The sequence below is a fragment of the Ornithodoros turicata genome, chromosome 4 (assembly GCF_037126465.1).
Source record: "Ornithodoros turicata isolate Travis chromosome 4, ASM3712646v1, whole genome shotgun sequence".
Lineage (NCBI taxonomy): Eukaryota > Metazoa > Arthropoda > Arachnida > Ixodida > Argasidae > Ornithodoros > Ornithodoros turicata.
In genome coordinates, this window is record NC_088204.1 from 70,237,408 (window position 1) to 70,260,327 (window position 22,920).

Sequence of the window (22,920 nt, forward strand, 5' to 3'; positions counted from 1 at the left end):
CGTACTTTCCGTTGCTGAACTTGTTTGTTTCTTGTATCTTCGAAACACCTCGGACTATAAGTGAAAAAGAAACACCTCGTGAACGAACATAACGCTGCTTAATTGTTGGATTGGGCCTTTCTACATGAAACATCGTTGCGTTGTGCCCCATGCATGTCGTTATCTCAGTAAACTTCCCCTTGCGCTATTGCTTGAACAAGAACCTGAACCGAACTAGAAAAACTCAATGTGGTGGTGGTGGGGGTGGCGAATGGGCTCTCCGTTGTCGGCCTCTCATATGTGGGCAACGTCACGACTGACGCCCTGTGGAATGCGCATCCTAGGCCGACTGTGCGTCCTGTGCCGACTTCTAAGGGAACTGAGCCGACATATGTCTGAAAGCGTCCGAGGAAACTCTAGGAGAAACCCCAGACAGCAAAGCCGGCACCGGGAGCGTTATGATGGAATTCCTTTGTGCAAGGCGAATGAAACATGCATCTCTTCTCGTGTGCTAATGCTGAAGAAAACAGTAGCTATTTCCAGCCTTTGCTTCGTGGTCACCACGACAATGAACGAAGTGTTAGATGGTTCACGAAAACGAGGAAGTGAACTCCCATTCGCAGAAATGATGAGGTGATTTCCCGCTAGCGGCTGCATGGCGGAGAGATCGTGAGCGACAACAACAACGCCATAGTCCAGTCGCGATGCCATCGCAAAGAACTGCCCGTTCTGCCACAACGGAGGTACGCTGTGTTACACGTACGGCATTCTTCGCAAAGTCCTGCATCGTTGCAATTGACCGGCGGTCCTTCTGGCGCTTTTCGTTCACCGTTTTCTGCATGAGTGCACTGCCCGCATCCGTCTTGCCAGTGCCGGTCAAGTGGTTCGGCACGGCAGCCCGGTGCTGCTCATGTTGTCATAGAGCTCCGGGATATCAGACAGGATCTTTACCACCCGACAGAGATGCAGCAGCTTCAAGCAGAAGTAGGAAGACTTCACCGGTAAGTGGGGACTGGATCGTGAAAACACCAGATGAACTGCGTCCAGGAGTCCCTCCTTTCCTCACCCCGGAACAGGATAGCAGTCTGTCGTCAGAGGATCCTGCCATTGACGATGAAGTAGTGGTTACTGCAGTGGTCCACCCTGAAACCTATCCCGCCGCCTATCGCGTCCACTTTTAAACCAGCGGATTACACAGAAGTATCAGCCTGGACATTGCAGGCAAAAGAGAATTCTCCGTTCCGAAAATTAAGCAGCTGTGCTACCACGGCGTGTTACAACGGCTTCGCAGGACTTCCAGCGGCAGACAGAGCACCAGAGCCAGCAGCAGAGTTGTAAAGGATGTGCTCGCGACGGGTGTAGCATCTGTACAAGGTGAGGTTCGAATAAAAATAAACCCATGTATTGTCAAAAATCAGGTTTGAGACCCTCTAAAATCTACCGTCTGATGGCAGTACATTCTCGTCTCCGTAGACATTGGCAAATCATATACACACAATTGTGCAACTTATATTATCTATTATTATCTTATTATTATTATCTCGTTAACGAGTTTGATGTGTGTAACCGTACGAGATCTGTGTTATTCACTTTTCTTGTTTCAGGTGCTAATTATTTCGTAGTGATAACACATTTCAGTTTATCCCCTTTCCTGGTTGCTAGTTCTTCGGTACTGATAACATATTCCAGTCCATTCCGTCTCTAAAACAGTACGTCATGTACGCGCATTTGCATCGCCTCTCCCGACGAATACTCGTAGAGCTTCCCCTAATCCTTACGGAAGCCACGAGAAAAATGTTTACCTGCAGTAGCAGGTGGCTGCCAAAAATGTCACTCTGTCTCCTAAACTGTAACTAACTGCAAAAGCAAAGGTGCACCATTTACCAACACTCGTGCGATTTCTTTTCGTGTGAATGGTCTTCAATTCCGGCGATGCGCGAATGCCGCGCAGCGCGTCGTCTACGCTCCATGCCATCCGTTGTGTCGCACGACATTGTCGACATTATACGAAAGGCGCCGTGCAGACACTAGGAGATTCCAGCAGATCGCAAGGGCTCTACGAAAACGATACACTAAAGTTCGAGACAGTAGATAGTTTTAGAAAACCGTTACACAGCGAACGGAAGGAACGCTATTCTCCATGTCAGCAACAGCGCATGCGCGGGAACGGAAGCGCGGCATCCGCGTTTTACGTTGGACGATCGGTTCATCTTTTTGCGTTCCGTCATTTATGTTGTTATCGTCGCACAATATAAGATGGCTGCACGCAACACATCGTCGTTTGTGTCCCAAGTGAAGACTACAAGACTGGGCGTCAGTACGAGGACTACATTTTGTTAAGAGAACCCGTATACCGTGTAACATTCGAAAATGCGAACTTGTGGTCTCTGGATGCTGCTAACCAAGTCCGAGTGAGCAGTAGCATCCGCCATATAACGACGGGTGATAGCAATGGACCGACCGGTAGGGGTCGTCCGTTGTCCTTTCGTTTGTTAGAGGAATAACAAATTTGTTTCAAAACGCAAAGAAGAAGAAAAAAAAAAAACAGAGGACGAAAACGTTGTTATATCAGGAAATTCGTTCAGAGAGAGATGCCTAGACAACTTGGGAATGGTGGTTCGTGTTGCCGCTGGATGGCAACACAGTTTTCACAGTACCGTTCGTATAGCGTTGCCTGACGATCTGCCACAAGTCTCATGCTATTGGTTTGACGGTAGCGAAGTATGGACTCCGCGTTAACGTTCCATATGTTACGGAACGGTCTACAAAAACCCTCTAATACAGGAAGGTCGATACGATAGGGTACGATAAAGGAAGCTGTCAAACCAAAGATCCACATTACGTTCCTCAGCCTACTGAAGTTAACTCGGAAGTAGCATTCTACTCGAAGCTCCCGTTTCAAAACCGGGTTGAGTTGTTCGATGACGTCAGCGCTTGCGTCACAAAACTAGCTCCAGTAAACCGATGAGTTAACTCTGTCAATTCAAGGTCGACAAGGTCCGAGTGTGTGACCCAAGTAGTGACGTCACGCTGGTTGCGTCTGCTCTTTTTCGGGGAACTTGGGAACGAAACTGGGCAAACGAACCCTGGGGATAACCACAGCTGGGAATAACCACCAATCCTTTCAGGATCACCGTGTCGCGGAATGGCCCATCATAACGCCGTTCGAAAGCAAGCAAGCTGGCACACTTGTTTTGATGCGGATTATATGAGTTACTTTTCGAAAGCGAAGCAAGCGAGGTTCACTTCCGCAGTTGCCAAAGTAGGTTTTGCTTTTGCTTTTTTGTTTTCTAGTTTAGTGGTGCATTTTTTGTATTCCATGCGCGCAAGTTATGTAACCTTCCAAGCAATATTCGCGTGATGTTGTATTTTTTCTGTTTGTTTTTTGTGTTTGCTCTTTGTATGTTTCGAGCTTCCTACGCTGCTGGAAACCAATCGCGATTGCACATTTCTTCTGAACGTTCATATAATTTTTCGAACTGAAATTTGATTGTTGCTGGCTTTGTCGCGTTATGCGGTTTTTCGACACGTCGCAACTATCCGTAGGAGGTACATAACGTCTTCCCACCACCTCCGTAAGAAAACGATCAGGTCCATGCTCACTCGATGAAACTGTAATATGTGTTCCCAGGCTTACTCGACCACTGTCTACGTCTACTCTAGGGTCACGTGGTACAACCCTGTCATGTGACAATAGCTATTCAGTAGTAGCTTTAGGAATGCACCCATTATGTCAGCCACTTAGAAAGGAATAAGGTGCTTGGCTTATCACTCATTGGGAACCGAGTAAATCGATGAATGATTGAATCGATGAACGAATTGATGAATCGTAAATACCTTCCAATCTGCTAAATCCCAATCTTCTCAGCCGAGGCGCGCGATCAAGAAATAGTACATGACTGGGAGGTTGCGCATCACGAGAGTGAAAATGCCCCCTCTCCACTGACGCGATGGCTTCACCGAGGCCGAAGAGTGCGTTGCTAAAGAATGACTATCTCATTTAATACGGCGATCACAGCTTACTAGTGTGAATTCTGACGCGACCGAGTCGCGTGCACCACGGTGTTAGCCTCCTGACTGTAGACGGTCTCCCAGCCACGCGCCAAGCGGCCGCAAAAGGCCCTCCGGCCGCTCCGTTATTGCACTTGTCCACGTTAAAGGACCTCACGGGGTACCTTTGTCCGAGTGACGTGTTCTCGAATCTAGAGAGAGATAATTCCAGCATACTCTCAACATCCGTATTCTTCTGCTTCCATGCATTTCATGAAATTGCTCAGAAAGTACTACATTACTGTACTACACTACAAAGTACAACTAATTCACGTCGAATTTTCGGCGGTATTCTCGGTGATCAATGAGGAGTAAAACAGTACTGTAGTTTCGGAATCCACCGGGATGGATGCGACACTCCCTTTAAGCAGATCTTCTTTACATTTTTGTATACACGCATAGCGACGTTTTACTTTCCTCCGGACCAGCTCCCGTGACACAGTGATTAAGATGATCGCTTTCCACGCCGAGACTGGGAGGTGACACAGGTTCGAATCCTGTCATCGGCTGTGCTGTCTGAGGTTTTCTCTGCGTTTTTCGAAGACTTTCCAGACGAATACCGGCACAGTTCCTCCTGAAGTTGGCCCAGGACGCATACTAACCCCCCTGACCCTCACTCCTTCCCGCAATTCTCACTCCATCTGTCCACCTGTCTACGCCGCTCATAACTAGTTTCTTCGCGGCGCTAACATAAAAAAAAACATTCATCCGGACTTATGAGCTCATCTGCTGACTCGCGTTGTGCGTTATTCTGTCGCATTTTGGGATGAAACGATACAAGAGCCGCTTCACCAGAATGACTGTGACTTAGCTCATTTCTCATTGTAGATGCAGGTACCGAGGATCTCACGTTGCGTAGTTACAAGTCGCATAGTTAGTACACGTTGTTTGAAACTTACCGCAAGAGAGCTCACGTCTCACTCCGAATGTTATATTTGCTTTCGTTAATGTAGATGATTGTCGCAACGGCTGACCTGTTCACAAATAAAGTACTGTAGATAATACACCTCGCCATAGTCGCGGCGTGCGTCTCTGTGGCGAGTGGCACGTGTTTGTCACTGCTATAGGATAAGCGGTGAACGATAAGGAGATAATGCGCCCTAAATGCCACACTGGATTTCGTGCCGCGTCCTAATGTGTGCCGTGCTTGATTCAGCTCGTATCGTAGGAAAGTTCTCGAGCCATGATTTTGGAACCACTATTCATACTAATCTGGGTGCTTGGACTAACCGCATTGGTGCGGTAAGTAGGCATAGTTTGTTTGAATTGCTAATGTGTACGCGCACAATTCGTCATACTGGTCACGTGGTCATCGATAGTCGTCCATTACTCAGCTCAGCTATTCCTGATATTTAATTCTATGGGTCCTCAGAATTTGCGCTTGTGCGTCAACCAACCATATTCCCAAGCAGAACAACATCTTGACCCAATATTGGTCCACTATTGGAAATAGAGGCCGATTATTGGTCCAATCTTGACCCAATATTTTCGCCATAGAGGCCGACTATTGGTCCAATCTTGACCCAATACTGGTCCAGTATTCGCAATACAGGCCGACTATTGTTCCAATCTTGAACGAATATTGGACTAATATTGGGCTAAGATGTTGTGCTGCTTGGGTTATGACTAAAATGTCTTCAACCAGCCTGCCACCGGCACGAACACGCTGCGCCAGTTCTTCCTCCTCCAGTTATTCTTTTCTTTTTTCCTTGTTGTCAGCATTATGTATCCAGCTGGTATATTGTGCGCACCTAGTAAGTGCCGAGTAGAAATCTACAGTATGAGGAGATTTCATTTCGATATAACCAAATAAACTAGTACGGCTGCGCGGAGTGTGCTCAGGTTAACGTGCTGTGTCCGTTACGAAGGTGGGACGAGCTAAAGCTGCTATTGTATGGACACGCGCTACATTGAACGTAGAAGTGAGAAAGATTGAGGGCAGCGAGCGCTGAGGCAGTGCTTGAGGTCATTTAAGTAGGATGAGCGATCAGAACTCGGAACTCTCCCTCGCTGACTCTCAAGTTGGACGTTCTAAGGGATACAGAGTTCAAGAACAAGCCTCGACTCGACGCTCCGCCCCGACTCCAACGAGGGTAGGAAAGCGCCGCCTCTCCACTCGAAGAGCCCACAGGTTTCATGAATCCCTTTCAAGGATTCCTCCGGCAAGGCGCTCCTCTAGGAACCGTCCCCGAATAAAGTTGTACTCTGGTCGCCAGCCGTCTTTCGGGACCCTTTGGAAATGCTGATTTTAGTGCTTAAAACTCACTTATGGCATCGAAAATAAATTTATCGCTTTACTTTATTTCGATCAACGTTCATTACAAATACAAACACAAAATACTGTAATACCCTAGTCAGACGGCGAACCTAAGGCCTCTGAGCGGAACGGAGGTTACTTCACCAGTTGTCCAACCATCATTTCGAGTGGCATCGTTGTCAGCCCGGATTTGTTGAAAATGGGAGGCTTCCGCGCTTTCTCTGGCAATTATGAATTGTAAATTGTGTATCATGTGTGAATTATGTCGCAAAAAAAAAGTGCCCTCGCCTTCTGTTTTCAACAAATCAGGCACAGAACGATGTCAACAGGGAAACAGACAGATAAGTTATCTTGTTTTCTAGTCTGGCAACTGCAACCAAATAACATGAAAGAATGGTGTCACTGCTTGTCACTATTTTATGTTACAATAGGTAGCGTGATTGCTATCTGTTGCGGTTCACTCAATGCCTTGAGGGCAGCTATAAATAAACAAACAAAAAGGAAGAATATTTTACAAGAACGTCCCGAGAGTTCAGGACTTCTCGAAAGACTCGGGGAGACCGTTCTTGGCGAGGGACCACGAGCATGTCGTACGAACTTTTATGGCCCTCAATCGCGCTCTGCCTAAACGGTGGAGCCTATAATTCCAGCCAACAAACGGGATTCGCTCTATTGGGGCGTCTAGCACTTATTCTAAAAAACGGGGAGGGATGCGACAAAACTCGCGCGACCGTTTGAGACAAATCGTGCACGCTTTGTATCTGACAACAAAAAGGAAAAAGAAAAGGAAAAATGAATGAATGAAATATTTGCTTGGCCGTTTTGGTCATAGCTGAAAGAGGGGTTGGTCCAGCATGATATAGTATAAAGAATACGGAAAAACAGAAGCATTCAGTAGGCAGATAAGATTTTAGTTCTTAGATGTCCAATAAATGTACAACTCGGCCCTTACACGCCAAATGGTCTAGAGGTGCCGCTCGGCCCCATACATTTTCATGCGAATTTTGTGGGTGGTTCCCTATAACTCTGAAAGCAACAAAACACTGGTCTTTTTTTTATGAAATTCATGGGATGAAGAGCCCTCGAAGATGCAGTGCTTGGAGAAAACTTCTGCCGTTTAGAGCACACATTACTGCACACGTAAGGCAGCGAGCATGTTAGAAAGCGTCTTATTTGATAACAGAGAGTTCACCTCACCGTACCTAAGCAATTTTCACCATCACACTCGACGGGTTCGACGCTTCGGTCATCCACGAAATTTGCATAGTTTGTGCAAGTTTACGATTTTTTTTTACAGTATAAAATTCTAGTATTTATTCCTCTTTTTTTTTCGCGAATCGCCCCAGTGTTGTACGTTAAACGCACAAAAATCCAGTAACGCGGGTAAAATGCAAGCCTCAGTTAAAAGTTCGGCAACTTGTGAAAATTCGATAAAATGCACATTTTTGGCCGATATCCGGTATGAGGGGGCCGCGATAAAAAAGTGATCAAGGTGTCATTAGATGCACCGTCTTTCTAGCAAGACGTAAAAAAATCTCAGAGGCAGTTTTTGATATTTTATTTTACTTGAAGATAACTTCGCAAACGTGCATGCGGGCTGCGGTGGATTGTATAGCGAAGGGACAACTGAGCGGATAACTCAAAAAACCTGAATAAAGAGAAAAATCACTAAGCAGTTATATTATTGAGCTGAAAACAACGAATGCAAACTCGCGTTTGCCTCCTTCGAGATCCGACGGTTGTGCAGTGCTCCTGTCAATTTTTGAGCGAGCTCGGTGCCGGTAAGTGAGAGATAAGGAAAGACATGGAGATAGGGTCCATTCAGGCTTTATGGTACCATATGGTGGCCCTTGGGCCATGTGGCGTCCCTCAGCCGAGCCGTTTGATATAAGTAGAACAAACACGACATCAACAATGATAAAGTACACTGCCCCCACCGAACACGACCGGAGAGTGCTTTCACCCGTACATAGGTTCCTGGAACGTCCCATTGTTTCGTCCATGTTTTTTGCTTGTGTTTGTCGACTCATTCTTCATCGGAAACATGTTCTTTTAGATGTCCACTCCTCTTGGACGTACATGAAAAGGTTTGGATTCACCTATAAGACAGAAATGTTATTGGTCATGGGTGCTATCACTTTCGATATAGGATGAGCTATTTCGAAGCATTTCCGTTGTGTACAAAGCTATGATTCTGGGTTATTCTGGTCAACTCTAACGAGGAGAGGCACATCTATGCCGCTTGCCCTGTGAGGACACTTGAGTTTTTAAGCATGACCCTAAAAATTATTTCAGAGAGGGATGGTACTTTTTGCTTTGTTCCTTGGTTTAGATCTTGACTTTCGCAATTCAACTTCCGAAAAACCGTTCACTTGACCCCGTGTGAACATTGTTTCACGGCAGTCATCGCGTTCCGCAAGGAACAAGGCGCAAATTATATGACCTCTGCAACCGTTTATAGGAATATTCATTTTTAGGCACTAAAGTGTCTCCACATAGGCAGCAGTATAAGCGCACCCAGTCCTCCTACGCCCGCCCGTGTTTCTTTGAAGTAACTATCCCCAGTATGCAAGACGGCAATGAAGTAAATGTGGACCCGAACTGAATAGCTGTGTACACAACAGAAATGTCCTGAAATAGCTTACGTGATATTGAAAGTGGTATAGAACCCTCAGACCAAAAAAATCTCTTATACATACTGCTTGCGACACGGTTGTCTGAAATCAGGTTTATCCCGTCTCCAAATTTCGAATACCAAACACGTGCATCACGTGGTCCACCTTTGAATACGATATTCGGACAACATGTTCAAGGACAACCAATGGAATATACGCTACAGAACTGCTGCCAGGCGATTTCAGGCACTGAAATAAAGTTAAAATCCGGGCGGTTTGATGATCCAGTCTCAAATCGATTTGTCACTTTAGTTGTCCCCTTACACTGTTCCTGTTTTTATCGCTTTTAGGATATCAGACAAACGTGTCGCGAGCAGCACACTTGCGCTGTTGGCGCACAAAGCGAACAAAAATCGTATACCACACCTACTTAGTAAGATTTATACAGGGTGTCCCAGAAAACGTGTCACTGTATTATAAGAAAAAAACTACACCACCTAGAGTCATGCGGTCAACGGTATTTGTTCTTGCTGGGTTTTTGCCACCTCCTCATGTGAATGTCGTGTAACGTAAGTTTTTGCGAGCTTAAGTCTGAAATTTGCCTAGTAAAGGTCACTTTTTTACCCCACCAATGTGAAGAGCGTGTCTAATTTACTCACATTAATGATAATTGACAGGGATATTCTGGAGCTATCCCATCGAAAAAAATAGCCGAACATCATGCGCTACGGAGGTCGCACAGAATAGCGCACAATGAATTTTTCAGCGCAATCTGTGTTAGGCCGACGAAATGAGGTTGGAAACCCAGCCCACCCCGGCATCGCAGAAAGAGATAACGCAGGCATGGCTTATCACGTCCGACTTCCGCTGGGATATGCTTGCCCTCTCCCAATTTTAGGAACTGTTACTTTTTCTACTATCACTCTGTGGGCTGGCTTCGGAACCTCCTTTCGTCGGACTGCGAGCGATTGCGCTCAGAAAGACATCGCGCGTTATCGTCCGGTGCTCCGAAAAGCATGATATTCGGCTATTTTTTTCCGATGGGATAGCTCGTGAATATCACTGTCAATTATCATGAATTTGAGTGAATTCGGCACGCTCTTCATACTGATGGGGTAAAAAAGTTACCTTCCCTTGGCAAATGTCTGAGTTCAGTTCGCAAATATTTGCATAATTAAACTTGGGATACATGACATCAACTTTACAAGGTGGCAAAAACCTAATAAGAACAAATGCCGTTGACCGCAGGATTCTAGGTGGCGTAGTTTTTTTACTATAATTCAATGACACGTTTTCTGGGACACCCTGTATACGTGCAAGAGTAGTGCACAGCCAAAGGATGCTAATCTGTCTCCAATACAGGAATGAGCTAACACACACATGCAAAAAAAAGATAAAACGATAAAAGAAAGAATGGCACACCGCAGCTAACTTCGTTCGTGAACTTGTACTCGGTGCAGGTAGCCTAATACATGGTGCCGGTTCATGTGGTGATTATCTGTACTTGTGTTGTGATAACTGCCGAAACAAGGGATACGTTCGCGTGGGCACCCGCAGAGGTGAGAAGGAATCAGGCCCATAAACTAATTAACGATAACAAGCAATTTAATATTTACACAACGCAGTATGGTGTCAATACTAGAAAACACATGAACAACAGTAACAAGCACTCCAAAAATAACCGAACGCGCCCCGTGTGGACAACTTTGACCTACTCCTCCAGAAGAATAGTCTGACCATGAAGTCACCAGGGCCTGACGACACCGACGTGCTTCCTGAGGCCGTAGACACGGAAGATGACTTCAGCGGAGGCTTACATTCCGGCTCTCCAAGTTCAGGATTCGGTTGCCGCTTTCGTCGATCTTCCTCAGCCACGGTTTCAGCTCGTTGTCCACGACTCGAGTCTAGCGGCAGCGGCGACAGTTGACTGGAGCGACTGGCCTACAGTCTTGCATGTGGACTCTGGGTCCCTGGACTTCAGCAGCCGCCTACGTCTGCCCATCCCGCTTCTCATCGTCGTCGGATGCCCCTCGTCGGTCAGTCACGGTTTCTGAGTGGCCTCTGCCTCAGCTTCGGTAGCCCGGGTCAAGGTCTGGGTAGCACGGGTCAGTGCAGGTGGAAGATGACGTCGCCTGCGATCTCGGTTGAGGCTGGATCCGTAGGCCGCCGTTGTCGATCTTCCCCCAGGCCTCCACCCGGGCTCCCGCTTTCGTTCTCGTGGTCGTCCGCTGGCTGGCTCGGCTGTACCTGCTGGCTTCGATTCCACTCCCAGCTCTGACTCTCCTCTCCCTTTCTTGACGTCACTCGGCGGCTTGTAAGCTACTGTTTGTCCTTCGTTGCCCGAACCTCGTGACACGGCCTGGCCAATCATATATCACGACCTCCAGACCCAGACAGCACTAACGGGTACACAAAACGCGACGGACAAACAATTCGCAGAAACGACCAGACAAACAAAAGTAAAAAGTAAAAATCCGTTGACGCATTCCAGTCCCAAAGAAACTCACTTTCACGGCAAAGGTGATCACTATACAAAAGATCAATTGATACAAGGACGACAGACGCATTGGGTGCGCCAGAGATTAATAGAAGGGTGTATGAATCCGTCCGTGAGTGCAGGAGGAATATTTTCGCAAAACGATAGAAGATATCACACAATGTATTATGGAATCGGTGTACTCAAATTAATATGAACGTCATAATGTGACAGAACGTCACAATGTCTACGACTCGACTGACGGATACCACCACGGACAAAAGCAACCATATGGTGCCTAAAAGCCTGAATTGAGACTTCGTGTTGTGTCTGTCCCTTCGTGTTCCCTAGTGTCGGGGTTTTTACATCTTCACCAGCTCGCTTGCTTCCTAGCCATTTTTTCATTGTCTGAATGAACGCCTGTCTTCATGTCTTTCCTTATCTCTCACTTACCAGCACCGTGAGCTGGCTAAAAGTTTGGTTGGTGCAGAAGATGCGACTGTTTAGTGTTTTCTCTCGATTTAGCATTGTGCGAGTGACCCGCTCAGTTGAGACCTTCGCTACGATGCGCCGCAGTGCACATACACATTTGCGAAATTAGCTTCAAATAAAGAAAAAAGTATTGAGCTTAACAAAAAGTACCTCTGAATTTTTTGCTACGTCTTGCTAGGATGACGGTGAATCGAATGGCACCTCCACCCGACCTCCACGTACCGATGCTTTTTTCGTCAAAAATGTGCATTTTGTTGAATTTCCACAATTTCCCGATTGTGTGCAGCTTATGACGCCGTAAAAAATCGGGATGCAAAATCGGGGTGCGAAAATTGTCACTGCATCCACGGGACTGAATTTCTTGTGTGCTTAAAGTGCAACACTGGGGATATTCGCCAATTTCTTTTTTTAGGAAGAAATTCTAGAATTTTATAGTGCAACAAATAAATTTGTACAGACCTTCCAAATTTCGTGCAAGCAACAAGCGTCGTGCCCGTCGAGTGGGATGGCAAACGTTGCTTAAACACCCTAAATAAAAACTCCCCCGTCAAATAAGACGCTTTCTAACATGTTCCGTGCCTTACGTGGGCCATAACGTCTGCCAAAAGCGACATCGGTTTACGCCGAGTACTGCATCTTTGAGGGACCTTTTCATCCATAAAGTTCAGTATCGTTCGAAGAAACCGACGTTTTCTTGCTTTCCGAATTAATAAGAAACCACCAAAACAATTCGCACAAAACTCTAGAAGTGGTGGCCGAGCGGCACTTGTAGATCATTCAGCGTGGAATGGCACAACTTATTATTATTTTTTTTTTTTTTACTGTACCTTTTGCGTGGAAACATCCTTTAAACACGCCTTCTTTTTGCTAAGTAGCACAGCAGAAGAAAAATGTACTACATCTTGTCTTGAAAAGTGTGCTTGCGAGAAGGTGTGAAATTTTATTTATTTATTTATTTGTTCATTTATTTATTTATTTTTTCACAACGCGGCACACTGTCGGCTGTGGGACGTTCACAAGGTCCCCGCTACAGTTCGAAAAGTCCTAGCGTCATAAAATCACATTTCGTCGAGCAGCTGTACCGCAGGAGGCAGCGTCAGGCCACGATTGGACGCACCTTCCTCCAGCGGCAACTCCAAAAGGCTTCGTACGGTTGCCTGCATGAAGCGGCACCGTATACCACATGAGGTACTCGTGATCATCAAAAACAGGTTGAAAGGGAGTTTGATGACCCCTTATTGAACGTCATCGTATACAGTGCACTCTAAGGAAAAAAATGAGTGAAATGGAGAGTAAATGCAGCATCTAGTCCCCATTGTGGTCTCCTAGACCCGGCATTTACATCCTAGGACCGCAAATTGTCACTGACCTTCGGAAATGGTCTTCCGAATGCAACAGCCTACGTAAATATGTGCTCTTGGTCAATTTTATGGCACAGGGCTGCATAATTGGGCCAACTTAGCAATTTTTTTGCCTACGCATAATAAGAGACAGCGGTTCTTTCGTCACAAATGGTGCTCTATGTATGTCGCGACATTTTATATCACTCGATATATCATGGTTACGGTTTGATTCAAGGTATTTTCATTCATGCGCACGAATTATGTACCTGGAACTCTTAGAACGTGGAATGCAGTCTCCACTCTGTCATATCCATTTACCCTAGTGCATTCACTGGCCAAAGGGACTATCATATGTGGAGATGAATTTACTCCTCAAAAGGAGCAAAGTCACTCTTTCTTCTTTCTTTCTGAGACTGTGGTAGTGCTGTCAGCACCCCGTTCAAGGCCCTCGTGGCACAAAACACAGTCGATGAACGCAGCGAATAGCCTGTCTTCCGCCATGACACCAGCCACACTTGAGTTGAGTAGAGACACTAAATAAGCTACGCTTCAGACTATCGACACTGAATTAGAAGAGCGAGCATGCGCCATCTTGTTTCTGCGCCGCACTACTCACGCGCACGCGCACTTCAGAGCACTTTGGCGCGTGATGCCATCTATCGTGCGCTGGTGATATGTTCCTTTCGTTTGCAAGCAGCTCATCAAAGCTGACGGCATTGAGCTCACCCTGACAACCCTGGGACGCTCCGGTTGACAATAAATGAATTACCTCACAACAATCACAGACGCTTCTCTCTCCCAGAGGAATCATGATGTTAGCCGTCTTCGATCCTCAACTGGGGATGGTACCGGTGTGGTGCGGAAGCAAGATGGCGCTCCTACTCTCCCTTGGACCTCAGTGGCGATACTATGAAGCTTATTTAGTGGCTCTAGAGTTGATGAGCGTTCTCGATGTAGCACCAATACTACCTCGAGATCTTCGCGGAATGCACGGGGGAAAATGGGGGGGGGGGGAGTTCCCTTCGAGGAGCGTCTCGAGTCGAGGTTGACTTATGAATCGCAAAACCGGCGTCGATGAGCAGTTCGAGTCGGGTTCGGAGTCGAGGCTCGTTCATGAGTTCGGCTGTAAGAATCGCGTGTTTCATGCGAGATTTTTCACTTTTCTTTCCGATTCCCCATTCTCTTCGAGAGAGAATATTCCGCCCAATTTTAAACAATCCTTCTCTTCCGGACCTCCTTTGGACAGCACGAAAGGACCGCCATTTGGAGGGGTTGCTGTTGGGCCACATTTCCTTGCAACTTTCTCTTCCATCGACACGCTATCGGTTTCCTTGTTTTCTAATAGGGCCTTGTAGGTTGCCTTATCTGCTGTTACGTATGATGTTCATGTTGTCGTACTTGGCAGCGCGGCAGACAGCGAGAGCATATTGTCAATGCGTCAACGTTTAACACGTGTCAAGGTGAGCGGAAATGAAACCCAACAGCAATTGTCTGTTTCATATGTGATTAAGCTCCCGCAGGCTATAACGCCTGCGCAGGCAGCACAGGAATTTCCTGAATTTCCTAAAAATGTCCGTTCTGAAGCCCATGTAGTGGAATACTTTTCGTATCAAAATAAAGGCCGGTAGCTTGGCTTTACGATATGATTTTTGTACTCTGTACTTTTCCTACCAGACGCGATGGAAGCAATCATGTTTCTCTTCATTACGAAAGCATAAGCCGGGTTCAAAACTGCCACTAGCTCAAGAAGGCGACCCTCTGACGAAAGCAGCTTTGTGAGTTCCTAAGGAAAGGAACGAAAGCCGCAGAAGGAAAATCTCATACAGAAATGTCGCCTTGTATTTTGATAATTTGACGCTCAACCTCGGCAATTTGCGAATACGCAGGCTACGCACGTGGCTGCTCCTCTTTTACATATTCGGTTTACCAGGTGCGTCGGTATCGTACATAGTGAGGAAATTGATAAGAAATTCATGCAGTAAATATAGTTGTAAACAACGTGCGTTGGCGTGGTTCTCCTGCACACGTTGCTCATCGCCTACTAACAACAAGAGCTTTATTTTGAGGTGATGAATGGGAAGTTTCATCGCCAGGGGCGATACGCTAGCCCAATCATCAGCCCTTTACTATAAGCGTACACTGCCAATCTGTTTTAGATGGCGAAGGAAGAAATTAAGCGTTTTCAAAGAGATGGGGCTGGATGGACCAACGCCCAACCTCATCTGGGGAAACCTACTTGAGTACGACGGAAAGGTACGTACATCGTCACGTGATTCTTAGAAAGCTAACAGGCAAGCAGGCAACAAAAAAGGAAAAAAAGAAGCGGCAACACGTATTTTGGTATTGGAGGTATTTGGAGGTGTTTTTCGTCGTAGACTATCAACCGCTCTGCCACAGCTTGTTGAAAGGACAGTGATTAGTGAGTTTTAGTATATCGTACGCTGTCGCTTTTGTGTACGTAAAGGATAGCCTATTGGCACCACCAACGCTGTCCCTTACGTGCGCAAAGGCGATAGCGTACGATGTACTAAAACTGACCTGTGGCTGCCTGTTTCCCTCTGCCTCGACTGACATTTTCTTTTCCTTTGTGTTACTTATCGGGATAGCTCGTACTTCAATATCACGCCATGTGAGACGGAATAGAAACAATCCAGGGTAATTGGTATGGGTTCATGATGGCGAATAGCAGCAAGAAGACAAGGGCATAGGCAGAAGTAGACAGGACAACTGCAGACTCTAAATTGAGGTTTAATGAAAGAAAAAAAACAGCATCTTAAACGCAAACATAGAAAGCTAACACGGTTGAGAGTGTGCAGTTGTGCTGTCTACTTCTACCTGTGTCCTTGTCTTCTTGCTGCTATTCGCCATCATGTGGGATACTTTCCGCGTTTCAGTGGGTGCCGTAGTCCAAAAATAATCGTGCCGTTGCACCGTTCAGAGGGGATGGAGCATAGTATTATGGATGCATATTGTTGTCACCTTTAGTTCATATGTTAGATTATGTTCACCGGATGGTACCTTATGTTCGCCGGAAGACATCTTAATTCCGTTTCATTTTATTAAACCTTACAGGCACTTCAAGGGGCGTTACATAAGGTGTGGGGTTTGATCAACAAAGAGCATAAGAGGAAACATGAAATTGGAGTGCTACAAATTTGCCAAGCACTCACACGACTAAAATCAAGAAAAGAGAGAGAGAGATAACAATAGCCTATTCAACTTACCAGAGCATTTCACTGAAGGACCCGCTTATTGATTCATATTATGTCACCTTCTCGTTGTTGCTTTATTCTCAAGTGAGCGGTGCCTAATGATATGAACACTGCAAAGTCTTCGGCATATGTGATATCACACGGCAAAGATTTCCATAGGTTGACCATGACCTGGTGTGGAGAGTGAAGGAACCTCTGCGACCGGACCGCTGTAGGAAAGACCCTTAGTGGAACCCTTGCATGGGTAGGCAGAACGAGTAGGGTATCGAGGGCGAGAGGGACATTGGGGGAAGGCCGCGATCTCGGTTGGAATAGAACATTTCGTCTTTGTTCCGCTTTTTTTACTTTCGTGTTAGCGCCGCGAAGCAACTGTGGCAATGAGCGGCGTACAGACGAAGACAGATGGAGAGAGGACAGCAGGAGGGAATGGGAGACAGGGAGGTCTTTGTTTTGAGCGGCGCAATGTACGTACCAGGTGTTCTACGGCACAATGTTACTTTTTTCTTCTTCTTTTTTCAAGAAACGGGTACCAGCACTGACAGAATGGGCAAAGAAGTATGGCGACATATTTGGGTATGTTTCATATTTTGCATACGTGACGTTTATGTTCATACCACCGGATGTCATATCCTCGAGCATGTGGCAATAGAAGACACATACACGACGCACACAGAGTTATGTGCTTACGCGTGTGTTGCCTTTGGTGTTGTCTTGTACTCAAGGGTGTGACGCGTCATTGAAGTTTACACCAGCTAGGCTGCGAAATTCTGTTTTCAGTGTTCATGCCACTTTCAGGGTAAATAATCGGTGTACCTGACCGCTCACCAAACGAATTCGTGCAACCACCGTAATTACATTTCGCCTCTTCCTATACAGCTACGTCGTGTGGTATAAACGAATTTTTTGTACCATAATACTTATGCCTCCAATATGATACCAGTGCTCGTTTTCTCAAGGTTCTATAACGGGGATATTCCGACGCTTGTCGTAAAAGATTTACAAGTACAGCAGCGCATCTTTATCAGTGACTTCACCGACTACACTTACCGCGGTGTAAGTATACCTCCGTCCGTAGTGAAAGTTCGTAAGGATTAAAGAGAGCTTTGCCTGTAGGGCACAAAGTGTCTACCTAGAAGCGTCAGGACAATACCCGAGCTATTTTAACTCACACAAGCTGGGTAGGCGTTTATTCCCTGACTCATATCGACATGTCCGTTGTCTAGTAGACACTACATCAAAGCAGACCCGTCACTGTATTCATAGGTTAAGTCACCAGCGATACTCCATTGTGTTGAGTGCAGCGTGGCTATTCCTTTGTGATTTGCGGGAAGGTGTCGTACGTGAAATTTAATTCAATAAAGTCGCGTAGTCTTGGAGAAGAACAGAAGGAACGAACCAAAGGGTACGCACCTAGATTCCGTTTTTATTTTTTGACGCCAAGAGGAGCAGGCATCTCTGCCTCATGGTAAAAGAGGTACTTGAGAAAGGTCAAGAAAGGTACTTTGAGGTAGAGCATGAGGTAGGACAATGAGGTAGGACAATGAGGTAGAGCATCACCTCTTGCACTGAGAACGCTTTGCTCATTATCACGCAAAATAAAGTCGTTATTTAGTCTGCTTGGCGACTCTGAGCACCGTCCCAATGCACCACGCCCCAGATGTTCTCTTTCGTTTCCCGATTTCGATACGAACTGTCGCTAAGATGTTCATTACACATTGTAGTCTACCATGCGAACGGATGAGCAGCATCCTTACTTGGGGACAAGTCTATTGCACGCAAGGGGCATCCAATGGAAGAAGAATCGCGTCTGTACTAGCCAGGGAATGACAACTTACAAGTTTAAACAGGTAAGCATAGGAAGCACGCCTGGTTTTCTTGAACACGCACTCTAAAATAGACATGGATGTGTATGGGGAGCTTTTAGGGGTCTATCTTCAGAACGAACACGTCCGTGACAGGTGTCCACAGGCCTGGTTCAACCTTGCCTTCCTTTCATTTCATTGGCGCTTCAATTTTCGACGGCCGTTCATAATCATAGATGTCTCGCGACGTATAGCCACCTAACGTAATGTCTGTTCTGGAACGATATCCTCCATCGACCACCTTTCTCCATTTCTTTAAATCACAGCGTACATGAAGAAGCTACACGAATTAATGGAACAGAAATACTGAATTCATAATGGATAGACATGAATGAAAGCTCGGTGGAACAGAAAGAATAAATCTTATAATCGTCGTCGTCGTTTGAAGTTGAGAAGTTGAGAAGAAGTTGGACTCGATACCATGTGGCATCCTTGAGAAGCTACCTCTTCTCAGGTAGAACACTATACCGAAAGTGAACCCTCTATTCCATATGTTACATATCTGATACATACAAAACCTCCCCTATATACCTATATCTAAATGGCATGTCCTAATTTCGTAAACTGTTTACTTAACTTAATATCGTTATACGACGGTCTCCAAAGATACAGCCATCTGTTGTGCCATTTGTGAAGCCGAGCAATTCCGGGAAGACGAAGAAGTAGAACTTGAGACAGGGCTTGAAAGGGCTAAATGGTACACAATCTTCTGGGCCCGCTTGCACGAAACAATCCTCGGTACGATCCTCAATGCTCACCTTCCTCAAGCATTTCATTCCTCAACTGAGGAATGTATGGGTTGCAGCAGAAAGTGGCTTGCACGAACGCTTTGAGAGATGTCCTAATTTGAGTGGATCATTGGCTAGGAACTTCCGGCAGGCTGTTATTGGCAAAACGGCCTCCAAAAGTTCCTCCTCGAAAAACACTGCGTCATTTCACGTTTAGACCAACCAGCGATCGCTCTGAGCGGCACTGTCGTCTGCTTCTAGCATCGCCCCATAGAATTTTGCAAATCCACAAGAGCGAGCGATTATACCATTTTCACTCTTATACACGTATTTGTACTTTTTGTAAATAAATGAACCTGACATTACCCACTGTCTCTTCCGTGTGTCTCAGAGTTCAGGAGAATGTCATTCCAAACGGGTAAGTAGCAAAACGACGATAAATCCAGAGACACGGAACAGAAAAAAGACAACAGGATTCTCAACGCAATCTTGCTTTATTATATACATTGGTTTTATATTGGGTTCCGTTCCGTTTGCAATGGAAGTGACATAAAGACATTCACACAGTTCTGTGAATATAATATTTATTTCACCAGTCTACGAAATGTTCAAAATATCGCAAAGCCTCACTGCCGAAAAGTCTCAGACCAGTGTGCGACACGGCCGCCATCCCCCAGAAACAAAACGATGTCATTTACCTTCTCCAGTTCCAGTATACAAAAAATGCAAGGTACGTGCTATAAGTGCATTAACCTATGGTTGCCTAACTAAGAGAAGTACACTATGTATAGATGAGCCCCGTTAGTCGTACACGTCCGTTGTGAAGAGCAACGTGGCGGCAGGACCACTGTCGCAAAAACTCCTGCTCACCCAACAAAAACAGTCTGTGTTCTAAGTAGTCTGTCACCAGTTGAGTCACCATGGAGAGTCTAGGGTGCATCGGGCGGTTTCTTCTATTCTGAGCTACGGCTGTGCAGCGAAATTTCCAAAGCGTAAAAGCTGTCATTATCATGATTAGCTGTTCGAACCTTGTCCTGATCTGTTGTCCTCATCCACACAGTTCTACATCACAATCAACCTGTACGAGGCGCATGACCTACTCCACTGGAGTTATCAAATGTAGCAAGAACAACTTCATGCACTAGATGAGACAATTAAATGTAGAACGACGAACACAGCACCACACGACAGGCTGTCGCTTCGTGTACGTTGATGATGTCACCCGCTGTGATGAAGTTTCCAGTAGCCAGGAACTGCAGTGTCAGCAGCATTTGTAGCGCATTTGAAGGGATGTTATGAAAAGTATTCCATCCCTAGTAAACCGGAACCGCCGTTGCAGCTCACCTTCATCTAGATATAGAGTCCAAATGATTTTGACGGTCTCTGTAGACTCGCGGCCGCGCCAACGAGAGTGCAAGCCGATGACGACATCGCAGCGTCAACGCGATCCATGTTAGTGCTAGCGTAAAGGGCGGTAGAAACAGCGGTGAGAGAGCTAGTAGCTTCCTCAGCCCTTTCGGCGCCACTGTCCTACCTTCCTCATGGCTACGATCTGCAACTTGTTTCGTGCAAGCCACTTTTCCGCTTGAGGACGTCACAGAGGAAGGAAAGTGCCGAGGAGCGTCCCGGAGTGTCCTCAAAGTGGTTTGTGTAAGCGGGCCCTGTGCTGATCTCATAGAGTGAACAATACAAGCTGTGTAGTGAAAAGGCTAAATGGTTAGAGGAAGTCTAGGAAGATGAGAACACAATCTTCTGTAACTCATCTTATAGAGTCAACAACACAAATGTCTATGGAGAGAATTGATATTGGACTTGAAAACCCTTATTTTTCTGTATGTGTATATCTAAAGGCTATAGAATTGTCGGTGTTGTTCTAGATGTCTTTTGGAACATATCGAACTTCTGTTTTATTTTTGTCATTGTTACTTCTGTTGTCATCTGGCATTTTTTGGTATGTATCGCAGGCGATACTCTTACTCTACGCAGTTTGGTTAGTTGATAGAATTCCACAATTTTTCGTGTTTTTTTTTTTTTTTTCGTGTTGTGTAGTATTTTCATGCAGGTTCGAGTGAATGGTATTTTCTCGGACGACTCGTCATGTCTACACCTTTTCTTCTTTTTCTTTACTTATTTTTTTCGTTTTCCCTTTCTTTTTATTTCGCACTATTAGCACTGGTGCTGTTGCATTATTTTTTTCTCCCATCACCAGTTTTCAAACAGATCTACAAATGAGAAATGCAGATTTTGCGGCGTACTTGGGTTTCAGACATGCCTGCGCCAGAACCTTTCACTTTTGCTTCACCAAAGAGAGATAGAGAGAAATTGCTGTCACATTTTTCGCCTGGAATGGTTTTCATTGTAAATGTAACGTTTCGGCATACTTAGATATATACAATAACAGCTTTTCCAACACCCCCTAGTCATTGTGGGCAACCGTTTTTATCCTCCACTGCGTCGTAGGTTGTACGTATTATACATGACACATCTAATCTATGGTTGACGCTCGCCTAAAAACTATTCCGATTTTGTCAAAAGTCGAATACGCTGATTTCAATGAAACTACTGCATTGAGGAACAATTTCTTACTGGCAGAAAGAAAAAAAAAGGTTGAGGTACATTACGACAGTCAAGGGTCATATAAGAGTGCTGCTCTAATTTGTAGACCTGCATACGCAGACGAGAAGACAACAAATCTGACCTTCTATTCGAAAAAGCAAAAGAGCTGCCAGGGAACTGGTGTACCAGAGAGGGGAGCAAAGAAAAGTGGGGGGGGGGGGTGACGTTTCGAGCGAAGACTCTTCGTCATACTAGATGGACGGAAATAGATGGGTAGAAATCCAGTGAACCGGTGGAGATGTAGGAAGAGAGTTGCCTCAGGACAGAAGCCGCCGACATTTCGAACAGAGCCTGTTCTTCTTCTGTGCACCGTCCTCATCATTGGCATGGTATTTAAAGGGTTAGGTGTGACGTGTTTAAAGGTTCATGCAAATTGTGGGTCAATCCCCTCCACACTGTAACAAAGTAGACATTCACTCCGGCCGTAGAAGCCCGTACGGAACCTTTCTTCCCTCCGGGCTGTTGACCCACAATTCGCATGAACCTTTAAACACGTCACACCCAACCCTTTAAATACCATGCCAATGATGAGGACGGTGCCCAGAAGAAGAACAGTCTCTGTTCGAAATATCGGCGGCTTCTGTCCTGAGGCAACTCTCTTCCTAGATGGACGGAAAGGCTTTCTTTGCTCCCCTCTACGGTACACCAGTTCCCCCCTTTTTTTCTCTCTCTCTTCTATTCGAACCACACATTAGAACAGGGGTCGGGAACCCGCGGGGCGCTGGCGACCCAGCTGCGCTACAGTTGCGGCCTGGCGCAAACCGAGCGCACGACGAAAATCCCGTGTGTTTACCTGGGCGAATTACTAAAGCAAAGGTGCGTCTCTGTCTTGCCTTTCCCGCGCTTAAAATTAATAAAACGGGTTTGTCGAATTCTCTAAACCATAACTTTGTGAGCGCAACAAGCAAGCTTACAGTATTGGTGCACTTGTGGAATGGTCAGCATATCATTCAACAGCGATTAATAATTTCGGCAGCCTAATTTAGGCGTATTTTAAAATGGGTTCGAATCTCATCTGCGACCATGAAACAAAGTCGACAAGAGGGGGGGGTGAAATATGACCCTTGGAACTGTAGAGGTTCCCCACCCCTGCATTACCCAGCCAACCAGCAGATGTCCGTAAGACATCTCGCCCAGGACGTTTGGATATCCACTGGAGTTTGCCAGAGACCCGTTTTACATCCATGCGATATCCCAGCGACTAGCATTTCTGCCCTGTTTCTAGATCCACTGAAAGTCCTTGTGACGTCTGTCACGGATATTTGGATATATACGGGAGATTACGAATAT

At 45.9% G+C, this 22,920-nt stretch overlaps 1 protein-coding gene across 1 annotated transcript in view; it reads left to right on the forward strand.

Annotated features, from left to right (window-relative positions):
• The first annotated feature begins 5,054 nt into the window (after positions 1–5,054).
• Positions 5,055–22,920, forward strand: part of LOC135391804 (cytochrome P450 3A2-like) — a 34,431-nt gene continuing 16,565 nt past the window's right edge. Inside the window, exons 1-5 of the mRNA XM_064622272.1 lie at positions 5,055–5,271; positions 15,369–15,465; positions 16,945–16,997; positions 17,381–17,477; positions 18,146–18,271. Of these exons, the coding sequence (XP_064478342.1) occupies positions 5,213–5,271; positions 15,369–15,465; positions 16,945–16,997; positions 17,381–17,477; positions 18,146–18,271 (432 nt within the window). The 5' untranslated portion in view covers positions 5,055–5,212. The remainder of the gene's footprint in view (positions 5,272–15,368; positions 15,466–16,944; positions 16,998–17,380; positions 17,478–18,145; positions 18,272–22,920) is intronic.